Source organism: Tetrahymena thermophila (genome assembly GCF_000189635.1).
Source record: "Tetrahymena thermophila SB210 genomic scaffold scf_8253930, whole genome shotgun sequence".
Taxonomy (NCBI): Eukaryota; Ciliophora; class Oligohymenophorea; order Hymenostomatida; family Tetrahymenidae; genus Tetrahymena; species Tetrahymena thermophila.
Window position 1 is genome coordinate 135,418 of NW_002475978.1, and position 18,737 is coordinate 154,154.

The 18,737-nt window shown below is 21.7% G+C and overlaps 4 protein-coding genes across 4 annotated transcripts; all 4 read right to left on the reverse strand. All coding sequences in view use genetic code 6, as the record gives it.

Annotated features, from left to right (window-relative positions):
• Window positions 1–333: 333 nt before the first annotated feature.
• TTHERM_00941560 (transmembrane protein, putative) lies at window positions 334–2,840 on the reverse strand (the record flags this gene model as incomplete). Its single annotated transcript, XM_001026916.2, has 7 exons — window positions 334–867; window positions 933–1,114; window positions 1,183–1,371; window positions 1,432–1,599; window positions 2,015–2,213; window positions 2,300–2,442; window positions 2,552–2,840. The coding sequence occupies 7 exons, from the start codon at window positions 2,838–2,840 to the stop codon at window positions 334–336; spliced, it is 1,704 nt and encodes a 567-aa protein (XP_001026916.2).
• A 1,406-nt stretch (window positions 2,841–4,246) lies between these two features.
• Window positions 4,247–6,363, reverse strand: TTHERM_00941570 (AAA domain protein; the record flags this gene model as incomplete). Its single annotated transcript, XM_001026917.3, has 3 exons — window positions 4,247–4,789; window positions 4,854–5,123; window positions 5,566–6,363. 3 exons carry the CDS (start codon window positions 6,361–6,363, stop codon window positions 4,247–4,249), a joined length of 1,611 nt encoding a protein of 536 aa, XP_001026917.2.
• A 4,200-nt stretch (window positions 6,364–10,563) lies between these two features.
• On the reverse strand, window positions 10,564–11,178 carry TTHERM_00941580 (PfpI family intracellular protease; the record flags this gene model as incomplete). Its single annotated transcript, XM_001026918.1, has 1 exon — window positions 10,564–11,178. The coding sequence occupies one exon, from the start codon at window positions 11,176–11,178 to the stop codon at window positions 10,564–10,566; it is 615 nt and encodes a 204-aa protein (XP_001026918.1).
• A 1,537-nt stretch (window positions 11,179–12,715) lies between these two features.
• TTHERM_00941590 (zinc finger lsd1 subclass family protein) lies at window positions 12,716–16,610 on the reverse strand (the record flags this gene model as incomplete). The annotated part of the gene is made up of 9 exons (XM_001026919.2): window positions 12,716–13,096; window positions 13,154–13,276; window positions 13,390–14,136; window positions 14,191–14,315; window positions 14,375–15,038; window positions 15,090–15,384; window positions 15,437–15,641; window positions 15,700–16,536; window positions 16,598–16,610. The coding sequence occupies 9 exons, from the start codon at window positions 16,608–16,610 to the stop codon at window positions 12,716–12,718; spliced, it is 3,390 nt and encodes a 1,129-aa protein (XP_001026919.2).
• Between the last annotated feature and the right edge of the window lie 2,127 nt (window positions 16,611–18,737).

An 18,737-nucleotide genomic window follows, 5' to 3' on the forward strand; every position in this document is an offset into this window, starting at 1 on the left:
AAAATTTTTTAATTTTTAGATAAATTTTATTGTTTATTTTATTTTATAAAATTTTAATATATAAATTTTAAAATATATTTTAATAGGTTAAGGTTTTTTATAGCTTGTATTTACTAAATAAATATAATATAAATTACATTCTAATAATAAGTATAAAAATATGCACAGAATTTTATTAAAGGTATATTTACAAATAATGAAGTAGTAATTTGATAATTATTTTTTTATAATAATGTACTGTTTTTATTTAAGTAGATTTCAAAATATTTAATTATTCTTTATGAAAGATAAATTTTGATGTTTTATTTTTTAGCTTTTATAAATATCAAAATCTCAATTGCTAATTTAATCAGGTTTGTCTTCAATTTAATCTACTAATTTTTACCAATCAAATTGAAACTATTTGCCCTTGGTATTTTTAGCAAAATTTTTCTCAAGCTCATTTAAAGGATAATTAATTATAATTTTTTTTAGAGTATTTGGTGTTTTAATTCGTGAAATAATTGTTGTAATTAAACAAATAAATGAGTTAACTAAATCTTAAACTTGGTATTAGGTTTAGGTTTCTAAATCTTCTAATTAAAATTTAGCTTTTTACAAAACTTTTAATCTGAAAATAGAGTCTTTGTGAGACAGAGATTAGCAGATGTACAGCATCTACCTAATAGGCCTATGAACACTGACTGAAGCGTGATATAAAGAAACGATGACCATACAAACAGTTATAATACCAGTTAAAACAGAAAAATTTTTAAGAACTTCTAATTCCTCAATATATATTTCATTTAAAAAATTAGAAACTGAATACATCTAATCTTATTCTCCATAAATAATAGCAGCTATATAGTCTGCATTTTAATTTGGGATCTATTTGAATAAATTTGATAAATATTTTAGTTAAATTATGGTGGAGGAAAAAAATTGATGTTTACGCCTATTAGAGTATAGTCTGTCATGTTATTAGGGTTAAAAGTATCTTGTATTATAACAGGATAAATTAAATATTATTTATTTTCATTATTTTTGTTTAATTTCATAATTTGTGTTAAAGAGGTATAATTGTCGTTTGTGATGGAATTTAGCATCAAATCATGATAAGCTGTAGGAGATAACCCTTAAATTTTTTTATTTTAAACAATATTAAAGGATTTTCATTGGATTTTTAAAAATATTAAGTATTACCACTATAAGGTTATATTTAAACATCAAAAATATACTATTAAGGACTAAGTTTGTCGTTCTGTAACCAGTAATCAGTAGCTTATAACAGTTAACCATTTTTATTAACGACTATCATTTCGATTGTTGATCTATAATAATTTTGTATAAATAAGTTCCTGATTAATTAAGTCTCTATTTCTATTGTAATTTCTTTTAAATATTAGGATTAAATTAAGCAAATGATTTTTAATAAATTAAAAAGCTATTTACAAAAATACAACTAAGGCTTTAATGCTGAGAAAGCTGGCCTACTAATATTTACAATGAAAGCAGTTAGATTCTCTTGAAAATTTCCTAATTGATCTATGTATGGACCATGAATCATAACTGTTGATCCTTTGTAAGCCTCTGCTTTCAAATAAATAGGATTATTTTCGTCTATATTAAGGTTTAGTAAATAATTTAGTTGATTTATATGTAATTTTAGGAATGTAAAATTAAATATCTTTAATTTGCAATTTTGATGGTAGAGAAAAATATTTAATTAATTATGAATTTATGTTTGATCATAAAAAATTTGTATTTTAAAAAAATTGAAATAAAATTTTTCTATTTCTAGTAAATTTTATATATTTTGATAGTTATAATTTATATCTAATTAATTCTTTTATTTATTATTTCTTATTAAAATTAAAAAGTATTTTCATGTATTTAACTTAGAAGCTAGTGCAAATTAAGTTTTTGATGCATCTTTAAAATAAATCAGAAGTCTTAAATTATGGGCTTTCGAGGGCAAAATAAATATATTATAGTATTATATTGTATAATAATATTAAAATAATCAATTGATTACGCAAATTTTATATTTGGTTAAAGCTTATTTTCTCACAAGGGAAAACCTTCATGATATTCCAAGAGTAGTCTACAGTTGATTTAGAATACCTATGAATTATTATTCTTCTAACATTTTAAGATAAATAATCCGTAACTAAGCTATTTACAGCGTCATCATAGTCCAATGACTCATATAATTCATATATTCCAAATAATTACTTTTTAATTAAAATTAATTATTAGTTAGCTATCATCTCAGATAATTATTTTTTATTTTATATTCAAATATGTAATTGTGCTTTACAGGAGTGTTTAAATTAACTTAATCATAAACTAGATAGCTACTCGTAAAATCTCTAACTAATGGCAAATTAGGATTGGGTGTTTGAAAAGTTGTCAATTTTAATGGATCTAGGTTGGCACTTTAAACCATTCTGAACATGCAATCTTTATATTTTATCAGATAAAAAGATTAAAGAAATATTCTTTAATTAAATTTAATTTTTATATGCTATTATATGCTTATATAACTTAAGAAATCCAATCAATAAAATACTTGGTGGCATGCAAAAATAATAAATATCAGCTGTGAGTCTCATTAGCTCTACAACCATTGTCCCAAAAAGGTAATTTTATGTCTAGAAAGAATGAATCATCTAGCTTTTTTATTAGAAATTGATAAGAATTATTTTGGATGGATCAATCAAAAAGAGTTTATGCAAACACAAATCTAAAAAAGAAATGATTTTAAATATTAATATTTTGTTTAAAATACGTCGAAATGATTTGCATTTCGGTGGATACTTTTTGTTAAACATATATGTTAGCTTCATTAATTATAGCATCCCCGATTTTATGTCTTATATAGGTCTATTTGTGATAATAAAAAAATAAATGATACAAAGCACTTAATAATTATTTGTGTATCAAATAAACGAACAAACAAACAAATATAATAAATTATAATAGTTGTTTGATGCGCAAGAATAATACAAATTCTTAATGAAGTTCAAAAATTAATACATATATAGCAGCGAGGATAACTGTGATTATAGCACTTGAAATAAGAATAAATCTAATCATTAGTTAGAATATTAATCTCTATCTTTGGTACCATGAAAATTGATCTAAATCTTTTTTAATTACAGCTACCATATATATTTGTTGGAAATTGTTTGCCTAGTTTTTATGTGTTGTTTTTTCTTTTGATTTATCAAAATAAAGAAAAAAATTTTATTATTTTTTTTTGAGTTAATATTTCGCAATTATACAGAGTATTACGCATTCAGTCTAATTGCGTGGTAATAAAAAAAAATTACATAAGAAAGTTTTTAAATATCTAAATAACCTTTAAAATTCATCTTATCAATTGTAAAAGTCACTTTGATCGTAATCTTAATATAATGAATTACCTCCATAAATTTATTTGCTTATTACAAATTTACATTTTTATTTCCTTATCAAAGTTGAATTTATTTTTACAAATTAATTAATTTTTATGATCATCTAAAGAAAAAAAATCTTATTTGAAATTATAAATCTGCTTTATTACTTTATGTAATCATTAACTTTAGCAAAAATATTGTAGAAAAATTATAAAATTAATCTATCAAAAAAGAAATAGATTTTACTATTTTTATTTAATTATAAAACTAAATTTACAATCTTAATTTTTAAAATTGATCAAAATTTAAACCTGAATTTCCAGATCAAAAATAAGTCTGTGAATATTTTTATATATTATGTCATTTACTCATTCCTTTCATAAAAAAAAAATTAATAAATTGCTTACTTATTTTAACATTAGATGAATTCTATAAATTGAAGATTACTCACTTATATTACTTTAAATTTAATGAAATATTTGATAATCAAAACCATCCATCGGTGATTATTATATTTTGTGAGATTATTATAATCACTTGTTATATAAATTATATTTTAGTCTAATATTTTAATTACATACACTTTTACAATAAAAAAGATAATAAATAAGTTAAATAATCGATCAAAATAAACAATCAAAAATAAAAGTTTTTATTTTTATTAAAAAAGATATTTATTTATTCATTTATTCATTAATGTTATTTTATTTAAAGTGTTATTTTTATTTGTAAGAATTTAGCTTATATTAAATAAAAAGTAGCTTTTTATCCCAAGTAGATTTATTTTTACTTGAAGGAGTTTATGATTAAAAAAATTTGTCATTTTTATTAAAATTTGCATGCTAAATCTTATTCAGTTGATTTTTTCATTTTCTATTAGGTCTAGGTCTGAGTTTATCTTCAAATTTAATTAAATTTTTCTATTAATCTTAAATAGTATAAACCAGCTCTTCTAAGAATTTTTTATCTCTAAGAGGACTTGACTTTAAACTTAAATTGAGAGATCTGAATTCTTTATGATCTGTAACATCTGCATCTATTTAAATGAAATCAGGGATTATAATTTGTTTGTCATCTGATCCAGGACTGTTTTTAGCACGCAATATACACATATCATAATCTAAGTATTTATCTAAAATATAATAATATCCTTAATAAACAAATTATCTTCTAAATTTTCTAAGGGTAATTCTATCTCTATCTTCTCTGTCTTTAACAAGAACATATTCTCTATAATTGAGCCTCTTCTTATAGTAAATAGTTTGCTTGCCGTCAATTATGTGACTTTCGCTACACAGATAAATTACATCTCCATTTTAAACTCTCTTTCTAATCTTTGTTAACTTTCCTTTATTTTCGTCATATTATACTTTGTACAAGAATGTATCTTCGATTTCGAAAGACTCAACCTAAGTTTATATTTACAATTAAATTATCTATCAAAATAAACTCTTTCATAATTTTAAAAATTACAGGAAAGTCTTCTGGGATATTAGGATGACTTTAAGGATCTATGATTATGTATCTTGAATAGAGCTTACTACCTTTTACTGGTACACCACTCATTCTTCTGACCGTAAAAAGGAGTTTTTGCAGCTTTTCTTCGAAGCTTGAAACACTTTTATTGTCAATGATTTCTAGTCGCTAATGGCCAAGCCAGCATTTTTAAAAAATTTTATCTATTTCTACAGCTTAGTCAATATCTTAATATCTTGCCCCATCTTTTATATAGTAATCTGGTGCCTTTTTAAAAATTAAAGAATTCAGATATATTTATATTACTTAATTAATGCATCTAAATATCAATGCTATTGGGAGAGATTGTTATTATTTTTATTTTAAATTTGAAAAACAAATTAAAGTAATATTATTTAGATTTAATTCTATCTAAAATCTTTATTTTTTTTCTGAAGAATTATTAATTTATATCAATTGTGTAATTAAACGTCTATTACCATTAAATTGTTAAATCAAACAAAACAAAACTTTCTTATCTATAAGTTATTAATTAGCTTTTTGATTTTATTTCAGATAAATAAATTGTAAATTATTTATTTGTATTGTAATTTATGATTTAGAATTTTTAAAAATTCTAAATTGAATAAAAATAAAATGTTTTTTTTTTAAAAAGATAAGCGAAATAAATAGATAAGAATAGTATTAAGTAATAAATCAATTCTTTTACACCATCTGCAGCTGTAACTAAATGAATGACAAAATCATATCTCTTGTCTCTTATTTCATGCTCTGAAAGTTTCATTTCTTTGAGTAGTTGCTGCCAGCCAGCATCAGACATAAATGCCTTCCCATCTATTAAACCTCTATCACAAAGTATAATTGATTAATTTTCTGATATCTCTGCCAATCTTTGAAAATTTTCTTCTAAAGAAATTTAAACACTCATTAGAGATTTCTAAAATTATATGATTTTTTCATCAGAAAAGCCTCCAATGTTGATCATACCACCCCCATTAGAAATTAAAGTTGCTGCTTCTGGAACAACATAAACATCGAAATTATCATCTTTTAATTTTTCACTTAAAAAGGCGAGACCTGAGGTTTTACCTGCACAAGGCCCTCCAGTAAGACAAACTTTGATTATCTTACGCCTTTTTTCTTGAACTATCTCTTAAGGGATGGAAGTATCTAATTCTAACAAATTAATTGCTGATGAGGTTTTAGATTTAATCTTTCTAGTATTTTATTGTTTTTCTTCTGTTAAACTCTCACTACTTCTTCTAGACTGTTGTTTTTTCTGATTATTCTCGCTATTTTGATCTTCTTTATCATCTTTATCATCAATTATTTTCTATTTACTTTTTACCTGTTTAATAATCTCTATTTTAGCTAAGCTATTTCGCTTATTTCTGATCTACCTCTTTACATACCTCATAAACTAATAAGATATGTATATCCCTGAAAATACTATATAAGTATTACTAATTAATTTCTTTAAAGTATTATTTTAATCCATCGAAAACATTTTTATTCTATGCTTAGTTAATGCTTCCAATTTTTATCAAAAATCAGTTTTGATTTAATTTACTTTAAAATTCAATAGAAATTCTCAATCCATATAAAATATAGCAAAAAAAGAATATTTCTGTTCCAAACAAGTGAAACAAAACAATTACTTGTATATTAATTTAACTAAATTTTATGGGTAATTTATTGTTTCTATTTTAAAATCTAGTTGGTCTCTATTTAGTCTCTATATTAATATCTAGTTATTTCAAATAATTATCTATTTTTAGATTTAATTTAAAGAAAATATTGTTTAGTAAATTTTAATATTATATATTTATGAATTTAAAATATATATAGTCGCATTAACGATAAAAATAATAGTATTATATTATCAATAACTCATAAAACATATAATTATTAACTTTAATTAAATTAAAAAGTATATGTGTATAGGAAGTATTTATTTTCTTCCACTTTTTGTAAAAATATTAAAATAAAATATTTTTTAATTAATTTTTTTTTATGTTTAAGTTCTCTTGTAATAATATCTTTCTTATAAATCCTAGTAAATATAGTTTCTCCTAAATAAATTTTATTGATTTATATATATCTACCTTAATTGCTTTAACATAACACTCTTCTAATTTAAGATGTTGTTCTATTTTATGGAGGAAATTTAAGGCCTATGGGGTATAGGCCAATGGTGTCAGGGGTAACCTCTTAATATATGAAAATTTACAGTATTTTATAATTATTCTTAAAGAACATTTTTCCCCCTATCCCATGATTGATCTTAGATAATTAAATAGCTAGAAATACAAATATCATAAATACATAGAATATCTGGGCAGAAATTCCTTCATTGTTATTATCAATATTTTTAATATCTTATTTACAAGTGCTAATCAGTATATTTAATAATAATTTAGAAAATTATTAATTTTATTTAATTTTTGGTTTTGTTTGAGTTTAAATGTTAAATAATTTAAAACCATTTCTAAAATTAAATTATAATTTTAATACATTTTTAAATAAATATTTTAGTGATATTTTAATTTAACATGGAATCTTTTAGTGAAAATTTAAAAAATAACTAAATTAATTAATTTTAGCTGATATTTTCATTTTGTAAATGTTAATAAATTCTGAGTAGAGAATAATTGAATTACTACTTTTAAAGTTAATTCTTTTATATTATCTTGTTTTTTAATATTATTTGTTAAAAATGATTTGAAATTCCTATTACAAGATATATTTAATTAAAAACACAAAATAGTAGAAGAAGAGATAAAATGGATATCATAATATATGGCCTATCCTATTTACAAAATATATAATCGGGTAGAACTTATTAATTTACTTTGAATAGCTTTTTGTTTTCAATATGGTTCGCTTTAACCACTTTTTTATGCATATGGAAAGAAGATATGTTTGGATACATATTTATGGGTGTTTAATACATCCTTCTACTTTTAGTAAATATTAAACATTTGAAAAAGAAAAGTTTAAACAATAGTTACTATGCTTTACTAAAAGGATAAAAAACAACATATATTAGATATTTATTTTTGCTTACTTATAAAGAGGCTTCATTTACTGAAAAAAATAGAGACCGCGGTTTAGTTTCTAGCATTCTATTTTAAAACTACTACCAGTATGTTTTGATATTTTCCTAAATTTTAAATTTCTAGATAAAAGAAGAAGATGATGAAAGGTTGTATTATTTTTATATCCTCTTTTCGATTGCTTATTAAACTTATTTAAATTTAGTTCTTATTACTACTAGCTCCTCTACAGGAAATATATTGCCTTTATCTAAATTTTAATTTGCTTTAGCCTTTGGTTATGTATTTTGTTCAAAGTATTCCTTATACTTTATTATTAAATGTATAACAATTTAATATATGGGTTTATATTATCCAATGTTTTTTATCTTTAATATAATATATGGACCAATAATTTGCTATAAAGGATAAACTTTTTGCGATGCCTTTTTTTCTATATATAAAGGGCTTTTATTAGGATTTTAATTGACATTAAATATGGAATTTTAAATATCTCCAATATAAAATGATATCTTTACGCAAATCAAGAAATTAAAAGATACTCCTTCATTCAAATTTTATAGGCTAATAAAATTTTTAAATCTATCATTGCTTCTTCTACTGTCTTACTTCATAGATGATTTTTCTATCATTTATTCTTATGCATATTATATGCAAACTCTAAGTATTTTTGGAGTATATCTAGGTATTACTTTTATCTTTATGGTTTATGACCTGCTATTGCTAAAATATTCTAACTTTTATAAAATTTGTTAAGTATTTGAATTTAAATCAGGATAATTATATGATGGTTAAAATGATCGTAAAAATCTTAAAAAATATGAACCACTAACTGGAAAATATAAATTTAGTAAAAAAGATCTTCAAAGACTATAAAAATAACACATATTTCACTAGTTAACAATAATAAATTTTAACAATGAAGAAGAGGAATTAGCTAATATAATAGATATTACTCTAAATAAAAACTCATAAATTAGTTACATAATCAGTTTTAAAAGCTAATACTTGATTGCTAAACACCAAAATTAAATATTTATAAAATTAAATAATAATAATTTTGACTTTTTAAATCTATTGTTAGAATAAATGATATTAAATAAATTTCATGATGTTTTTATATGTAATTTAATTGAATAAGATAAGCAATAAGTCCTTTGTGAAACTTTAAAATAGAATAGTTTTTTCTTAAACTATTTTTAATCCTTTGTTGAGTCAAAAAAACTTTCAATTTTCGTTTAAAATTGTAAGATTTCTAGAGAACTTGCTTTTCTAGGAATTATAGGGTTTAAAAGACATATTGCATCTCAGTTAATTAATAATCCATAGTAAGTAATATATGATTTAATTTGTGATTGAATCCATCAACGAAGAAATTATAAAATTAGTTAATATCTATCTCTATTAAATAACTAATTTTATTAAATATAAAAAAAATAAAGTAAAATTTTACATTTTAATTAAGCAAAATTGTATCTTTTTTTGATAAAATTTATTTGTAAGTATTTTTCATTAATAAATTTTTATTTCTCAAAACTTCGTAAATAATTTTAAAAATGAGATATATGATTAAACATTATGTAGAATAAATGAGGCAGATATTCTATTGTTTTTTTAAATTAACAAAAAGATTTTTCCAAACCACATCTCATCTCTCCTATTTATATTGGATAATCGCAATAGATTTTTTAAATAAATAAAAATAAAATTAATACTCCATATTTGATTTTTAATTAATATATACTTAAATCCCTTAAATTTTTTACAAGCCCAGCTATTAAATGCTTAGGGAATTTTAAATGAAAAAACTGGTAAAATAAATATGATATATATTTTTTCTGATTTTAAGCCTTGAAGAATTCACAGTAATACGTACGTGCACAGCATAATCCATAAGGATATTATAGCATATTTTTGAGAATTAGAATGGATATAAAGTAATTATGTGCATAATATTCAATGAATAAAATAATTATTTTTAAAAATATTGTTAAAGACTATTAGTTTTACTAAATTCTTTATTTAAATTAAATAAGTTATGAAATAATTAGGAATTAATTATTAAATTTTGAAAATTATAAATGCTGTTTATAGTAGTCAAAAGATTATAGTTTCAGAAAACTATAGGTTTTGATAATTAGCTGATTATTCTATTACAAATTAATGCCCTGGCTTTCTTAGAGCAAATATTAAGAAGAGATCAATAACATGTAAATAAATATATTTATAAATATTAAAAAATTTATCCAATTAAATAATTTTTTTTTAATTAAACAAAATGACTTAAAAGATCTTACTTTTAAAGGAATTTTTAATTTAAAGAGATGAGATTAAAAAATAATTATTTAAAATGCACAATTTAGATTAAAATTTTACATTATGCTTTTTTTAACTTGAAATTTAATTCAAAAATTTTATGTTTTAAATAGAATTTATAAACATTCTCTCAAAAATTATAACAGTAAAATCATTTTCTTTAAATAAAAAAAATATTTTATAAAGAATCTAAATAAATATTTGCTAAAAAATATAAATTAATTTTTAGAAGCTTATGTAAAAAATCAGAAATAATCCTAAAAAACAAGAAAAAGCAACTTCACGAATATAAATGCTTATTTGCACATAAATTGAGATTATGAAAAATATTATATTCATTTAAAAATGTGAACTTTGTTGTCAAATTTAACACCGTTTTTAAGTTATTCAATAAAAGGTGGAAAACACTTCAAAAAGCCTGTGTATGCAGGAGTGGAAATAAAGTTATTATAAAGAAGAGCATCCTCCATTTTTATTTACTAATATATTCCTCCAGCATTAGTAATCTCATATGAAGTAGGAGTTGGACCTCCCAACACAATTCCTTCAATACAACCCTAAAGAGCACATAGAATTTGATAGCCATGGCATATTACTAAGATGGACTTTTTGCTATCTGTGAAATGTTTAACTAATTTTAAAACGCTAGGGTCGTATTTCAAATATTCAGGAGCCCTTCCACCAGCTAAAACTAAAGCATAATATTCTTCTGGTTTTACTTGATCAAAATCATAATTTAAAAAGAATCTATGGCCTATTTTTTCAGTATAAGTTTAAAACTTTTCTATTTCACCACCTTCTTCTACAACACAAGTAACATAGTCTCCTGCCTTTTTATTAGGGCAAACAGTATGCACAGTATATCCTATAGCATGAAGAACTTAAAAGGGAACCATAACTTCGTAATCCTCTCCAAAGTCTCCTGTAATTAGTAAAATTTTTTGGCTCATTTTTATTATTTATTTATTCTATTGTTTTTGATTGTTAAATATTATATTTTCAAAAGAAAGTTAGTTGTATTTATATGAAAAAGTTTTATTTTGTTCTTAATTAATAAAATAAGTTTGATTGATTTTTATTATTTATTATTAGCACTTACATACTATTTATCAGAATTATTAAAAATACAAAATTCAAATATTATTAATTCTTATTTAATTAATTTTCTGGAATGATCTTTAAATAATTTACAATTTAAATACAGGGATTTACAATAAATTTGTCAGAATTTAATTAATTTTTTTATAGGACTGGTTATATTTAATTTACGAATAAACCTTAATTATTTTTTTGTTAGCATTTACACACATTATATCAGAAATTTATTTAATATCTGATAGAAATTAAACTAATAATTTAATATTTTTATGCTTTTAACGATTTAGACTACAAAACTATATTAAAATATAAAATGGATAATATATTTCTTAGTCTAAATAACAATTTTTCATTTCAAAAAATAACATTTCATTTTTTAATACTTTTATTAAGTTTATTTATTTGAAAAAAAAGAAAGTTTTTTAACTTTTCAAAATAACAAAATGTATTTTAATAAAAAAGTCAAAATGATGATTTTAATGTTTTAGTTTGCTATTCTAAAATAAAATTAAATAAATAGATTTTTATTTTGAAAAAGATATTTTGATTTAGAAATTTCTAAATTAATTATTTATTTATTTAAAGCAAAATTAGTCACCACTTTGAGTTCAAATATTTGAATTTTTTTCATATAAAAATTTTAATAATTTTATTAACCTACTATACCATCTATTCTGTTCTAATTCATAATTATGTTTGTTTAATAATATTTTAATATTTAATTTTACATTTAATATATGTCAGATATGTTATCATACTCATTTTTAAAATTATTTGATTTTTAATATTAATTATTAGGCTTATCAAAACAAAAAACTCGAAATGAATAGAGAACAAACTAATTAAAAATGTCACATAAAACATGTAAAAATATAACTTCTCTAAATATTTTATTTAATTAATTTTCGATTATATTTACTATTTAAAATACTCATTTAACGATATTTTATAAACTATCTCAAGTTTGTTTTCATTATATAAAGTATTCAGGTATTTAATGAGTGAGTATCTTTTCCAAGATAGATGCTAAAAGAACAGCTAAAAAAGGAAATTTTAGAATTAAAATTAATTTATTCTTGATTTCGAACACGTATGCAAATAAAAAAATAAATGAATTCTTCACAAAATATTTGCAATTTAAATCTTTATAAATTTATAATTATATTATAGATTAATTTAGCAATTTTTTTAAAAATTTAAATAAATATAAAATTAATAAAAAATATTTTTTTAAATTGGAAAGTTTTACAATAACTTGAAAAATCTATTTAAAATTGGAGTAAATTTATTTGATGGTTTTTTATCCTTAATTATTTTTTGTAGAATCTAAAAATTACTTACAAATATAAAAAATATATATTTAAATATTAATTAATTATATACAAATTTTCATTTTATTTTTTAAATAAAATATTTGTTAGATAATAATTTGTATACTTTTACAAATTTATTTTTACATTGTAAAGCATTTAAGTATTTAATTGTAAAGATGTATTCAACAAAGCTTAACACTTATTACAGTATTAAGAAATCCCATATCAATAGTTATCCATAATAAATACTCCATGTCTTATCTTTCTAATGATACATATTTTGAATTTACGGCGCAAACCAAAAGGCAATGTAAAGACTCAAGCTTATTATGGAGGTTACCAAAATTACTGATAAGAGTTTCACTGATTTTTTCAATAAAATTGATTGTATAGATTTTAGAGCCTATTTAAATAATAGACTGATTATTAGTGCAATAATCAATAGATATTCTGAATTCTATTTTTTATTTTATAAATTTAAAATAAATGTAAATTTATTTAAAATATAATTTACATAGTAAACCAGTTCAGAAGATAAGAAAAACGCCTAATACTTTAAAAATATCAAAATAGCTCTTGCAACTCTGGTAAATTCTGAATCATAAAAGTAAAACAAAGAAATCCACTCATTTCCTAACTATATAGTTAAATTATATTTTTTTAATTAAAATATTTAAATTTAAAATTAAGAATCAAAATTTGAACTTTTTTTAAAAATATTTTGAAACTTTTTAAATTAAAAATGTTTACTAATAAGTATTTCAATTTTTAGTTAGCAGTATATTTGTACTATTAGGAGGAATTATCATTTTATCCTTAAGGATTTAAATCTGTTTAATTGTTAGTATGATCAAAATTTAGAATATTGTCAGTTGTTGTTTGAATACACATTTTAGAAATCTTAGTTAGAGAGAGCTGATCTGATTCTAAATTTTTTTAGGATTCTAAAACTTAAATACATTTTTGAGAATTTTTAATGTCTGACCTAGGAATCACTTCTTTGGTTTTTTAATAGTGTTACATAATTTATTCTAAGAAATTTAAGGTGCAATCTTTTTCTAAATGATTTTATTTTTGGTATGATTGTTTTTCATTTTCATTTTATTATTTGTTTTGGTCTTAAATGTATTGCTAACTATCCCCTTTTTTTAGTTTTTTTACGCTTATTTTAGAAATATTTTCTTATTTATCAGGAAAGCAAGGATTGTTAATGATAGAATTAAATATCTTAGATTATTTTTTATCTAATAAGTAGCCAATAATTGAAGAAGCTATCCAAAGAAAAATTATACCAACAAAAATAAAAAGGATAATTTGATATTTGTATTTTATCTAATCACAATCCATTTTGAACGGACCAGAACACCCTAGCTAACAATATTTAGCGCATTCAAAGCATTAAAAATTTTAATTCTTCTTAAAGGAATAATAACCTATGGGACACTCAGATAAGCAATAATTTTTGAAAAATAATAAATTAGATGGGCATGAAGTACACTTTTTTTAAAAAAAAATATATTGTAAAATTTCCATAAGTTAATGTAAAATTACTTCAGATTCAGAAGGCCCAGTACATGTTTAACAAGAAGAATCACATTTTTAACAAATATGATTTAGGTTTTCATAATAAGAATCCTTACATTTCTTGATACATTAGTTGTCCTGAAAAACTAATCCTTTTATTAGAAATATAGTAAAAATATTAAATTTTAATTAACTTTTCCATAAAATTTACCTTATTTACAAGTTAGGCAGTCGCTTTCTGAAGGGCCATTACATTCTTAACAGGTAGTATAACATGGTCTGCATTAATTAGAATTTTCATCAGGATAGTAGTTCAAGCTACATTGTGAAACACACTTGTTAGAATTAGGATCTAAAAAGGTTTTTTATGAGCAAGAAAGACAATTATTAGATGCACTACCATTACATGTGTAACAAGTAGGATCACATGGCATACATTAATTATTTTGCACGTTATTATAGTACTAATCAGGACAATTCTGAATGCATTAATTTTAGAATAAAAACAAATCTCCAGAACAAGACAGGCAATCAGTACTACTGGGACCAGCGCATGTGGTGCAGGAAGGATCACAAGAAGAGCAAATTTAATCATTTTTATTTTTAAATTAATCTGAATTGCAGTTCTCAACACAAGTCTTCAAATTTTATTAATAAAATAGATTTGGAGCCTAGCAGCTCAAACAATTATTGCTGTTTGGTCCATCACAAGATTTACAAGATGAATCACACTATTAGCATATATTATTATCTACCTGTTTTTAATTAAAAAAACCTTCTGGACATTTCTCTAAACATTAAAAGTCATAGAGGTAATAATCACTTTTACACTTGCTACATCCTTCCGCATTGCATTTTTCGCAAAAGCTGGTACACTTTTTATAAAATAACAAATAAATTATATTAAGCAATTTAGTTAATTTTACATAATCCACAAGAATGTATAATTCTCTAATTCCATAAGACGATTCAAAAGGATTGTTATTTAAATTAGATTTTATTTCTAAAATAAGGTCAGTTTCTGAATGAGTAAAATTTTTTGAAACATATATAATTTAGTCATTGTATTAAATCCTTCCACATATATTTGAGTCTCCATCGTTTCTATTTCTTGTGGTAGTTTCTATAATATTACTATTTACTATTAATTATACACTTTCATTATTCCATTAGTCAATTTTATAAAGAGTGTATCCTATTGCTACAGACCAGTGAGGTTCTCTATCATAATTTAATAAATAATTAATTCTTCAATTTAAAAAGATAAATTTACAATCTAGAAAATGTTTTTGAAATTGACGATTTAGCAGAACTTAAGTATGCTCCACCTAATATTGTCATACCACCACAAACAGTAGTTAATGCTCCACTAGATATTTTATTGTAACCTAAAAATCCTAAAGCTGTGATGCCTGCTCTTTTTATTTCGCTTTCACCAAAATGAGTATCAAACATACTTTTAAGTAAATACCTACCATCTAATAAATTATGAATAAGTTTAAAAAATTGAAATTCTTTTTATAAAAATTTTTTTACGACTAGTTTAAGATATTAAATCTACACATTATTATCCATTTAATGTAGAATATGATGGGCAACTAGTTACACATTACCCATTTAGCAGATAATAATCTGAATCACACTAAATGCATTATCCGTTTTGACACAATTCACACTTATCTTTATGGCAAAAGTCTTAAACACAAAGTTATCCAGTAATATCTTATTTGTATCCATTTTCACAATTTTTAGTGCAAGAATTATTTTGTGCATAATAACCTAAATCACAGGTGCATTTGGTCCCATTCTTATTTGAATGTTCTGGGCACTCCAAACAATCATTTTCAGTTGGTCCATTACAAGTTAAGCAAGAATCATGACAAGTATCCAAATACAAATAGAAATACCTTAATCCAAAGCCTTCATTATCTATAACTTCATCCGTCTTAGATTCAACAGAAACTTTAATAGATGAATTTGAATGTGTAAAAGTTTTTTGGTAAAGGACTAGCTCATCTGGATAGGTTTCTCTTATAGGTGGGGCAGGTTCAGGTCTACAAATTTAATATCCTGTCCTTGGTCCCTATTTTTAATAAGTATTTATCTCTCCGTTTATGTCTACATATATGTAGTCGTTAGGATCTAAAGATCTATATAGCAATAGATCAAATCTTATTGAGATACTCCAATGTGGAGGGAGGTTTTAAAATGTTTTAGAGGTAGTATTATGACCTAAGCCAAAGATACCCAAAACATTTTTTTATGAGTATTCTGTAAAATCAGTTAGTAAGCAAGTAGTTACATTATTTGAAAACCATTAAACATCATCCAGAGTGAATTAAGAATTTAGTTCTTCAAATTGAAGTTTTTCAGCTAAATCATAAAAGATATTAATGAATAGTGTTTAAAAAAATATTTTAAAATCAAATAGTACCTCCAAAAACCATATTTATAAAGATATTTATCTAAATGAGTGAGACGCACCAGAAATACAAAATTTTTATGAAAGGCATAGTTTTTTATAGTTTTAAATTGATAATTAATTATTTTAAATTTTAATTAATTATAAACCAACTTAATTTTTAAAGAAGTAAAATCTATTTTTTTTTAATAAATAAATATCGATCCTACCCCATTTTAATTAAAAATATGAACTATTAGAAAAATAGATAATTTTTTTAAGTATGAGTGGGGATATAGATGAAAATACATTTAGTTTATAAAAATAATTAAATGTAAATAAATAGCTTAATTGTTATAGTTTGTTATTTGTAATATTTTATTAATTTCAATGAAGCTTTAAATATTAATTGATGCCTTTAATATTGATCATATTTAAACCATTAGAAAAAATCTTAAAAGCAAGAGATTTATAAACCCTTTTAACAAAATTTGCAAGTTAAAATATCACAAAAATCTTAAACACAAAGTTATATAACTGTGTCAAATGTAATATCTACTAGTTAAATTCTAATAAATATATGGGTTGTTTTGCAAAATGTAACATAAATAATATTATTATTTGTTTATAATTTTATTTGAATTAGGTGTGTAATTTAAAAACTGATTATTAGTATGTCTATTTTAATTTAAATAATAAATAAATACTACTATTATCAAAAATAGATGAAAATTCTTTAATCCTTAACCTTCGAGAATAAATGAGTCAATAATGTTTTTCAGCTATTCCAATAAAAAATATCTAATCTCGAAGTTTATTTGAAAAGTAACTAACCTCTTTCAACCAAGTTTGTTAAGATAATCATCAAAAGGAATAAAATATTTTTAAATTTCCAAAAATTAATTTATTAAATTAGAGATTTAAGGTTTTAAAAAAGTAAGTAGTTCATCATCAAGAAATCAAAAAATAAGTTCGTTTAAATTTTCTATATTAACTTAATTTAAATATATCACTATAAATAGCTATTAATTTAAAAGATATTATTTAATTAAGGTCTTGCAAATTTAAATTTATGTGGTAAAAAATACCTAATGAGTTATAGATGTATAATTAATAAAATACTGATCTATAATAATTTAAACTTTATTTAATCTTAGTAAATTATTAAAATTAAAAAATAAATTTTATAAATTCATATAAATTTTCCTTTTTTGATTTTATTTTTAACTTCAATATAAATTAAAATAGAAATTAATAAATTTGTTTTTATATTCTTATCAAACTAAATACACTTTTTCATAAATTAACATGAATAATAAAATAAAGTAAATAAATAAATAGAATTTATTGATAAATTTTATTGAAAGGTTTTTAATGAAGAAAGTTTTTACTTTCTATTTTCTTCAAGACTAACTCTGCTAACTGCTAATCTATTTTGATTTCAGAAAATACAAAATTCAATAAATTTTTATTTATTCAAAAATCTCCTCAAGTAATTTGAAAATATTTTATTTATAATTATGAATGAAATCGAGTATTTTATATTAATTCAATGTATATAGTATACTTGTGAATCATGAAGATTTTAAAATGCAAAAATATTCATTGGTATTTTATTCATACTAAAAACTTATATGCATGCTAAACATTCGATTTATATTAAAATATTATATCAGTAAATCTTAAAATTCATACTTATAGACAAATCTAATTATGTGAAATGAATGGTGAAAGATTACTTTTAATTTAAAATTTAAAGTTAAGTAGCAATCTATTTTAATTTTTGAAAAATTCAGAATTAATTTAAGATCAAATAAATCGTTTCTAAAAGATTTAAGTTACATATTTCTTATCACATTAATTAAGGATTTATATAAAATTAGAGAAAACTTATATTAGTTTCATATAAAATAGAAAATTTAGAATTATTCAAGGAAATTATATATCTGAAAAAAATTTTTTATATATAAATCTAACCAGTAATTCAAGAAAGAGATATGATATTTAGAAACTTAATATTATTAATATAACAATTTATTATTAAGTTAGTGTTTTAAAAATAGAATATTTAATTGAATTATTGAATTTTAAAATAAATTATAAGCTAATTAATGGTGATATATATTTAAATTATATAAAAATAAATAATAGAGTTATTAAAGGGTAGGTAGGT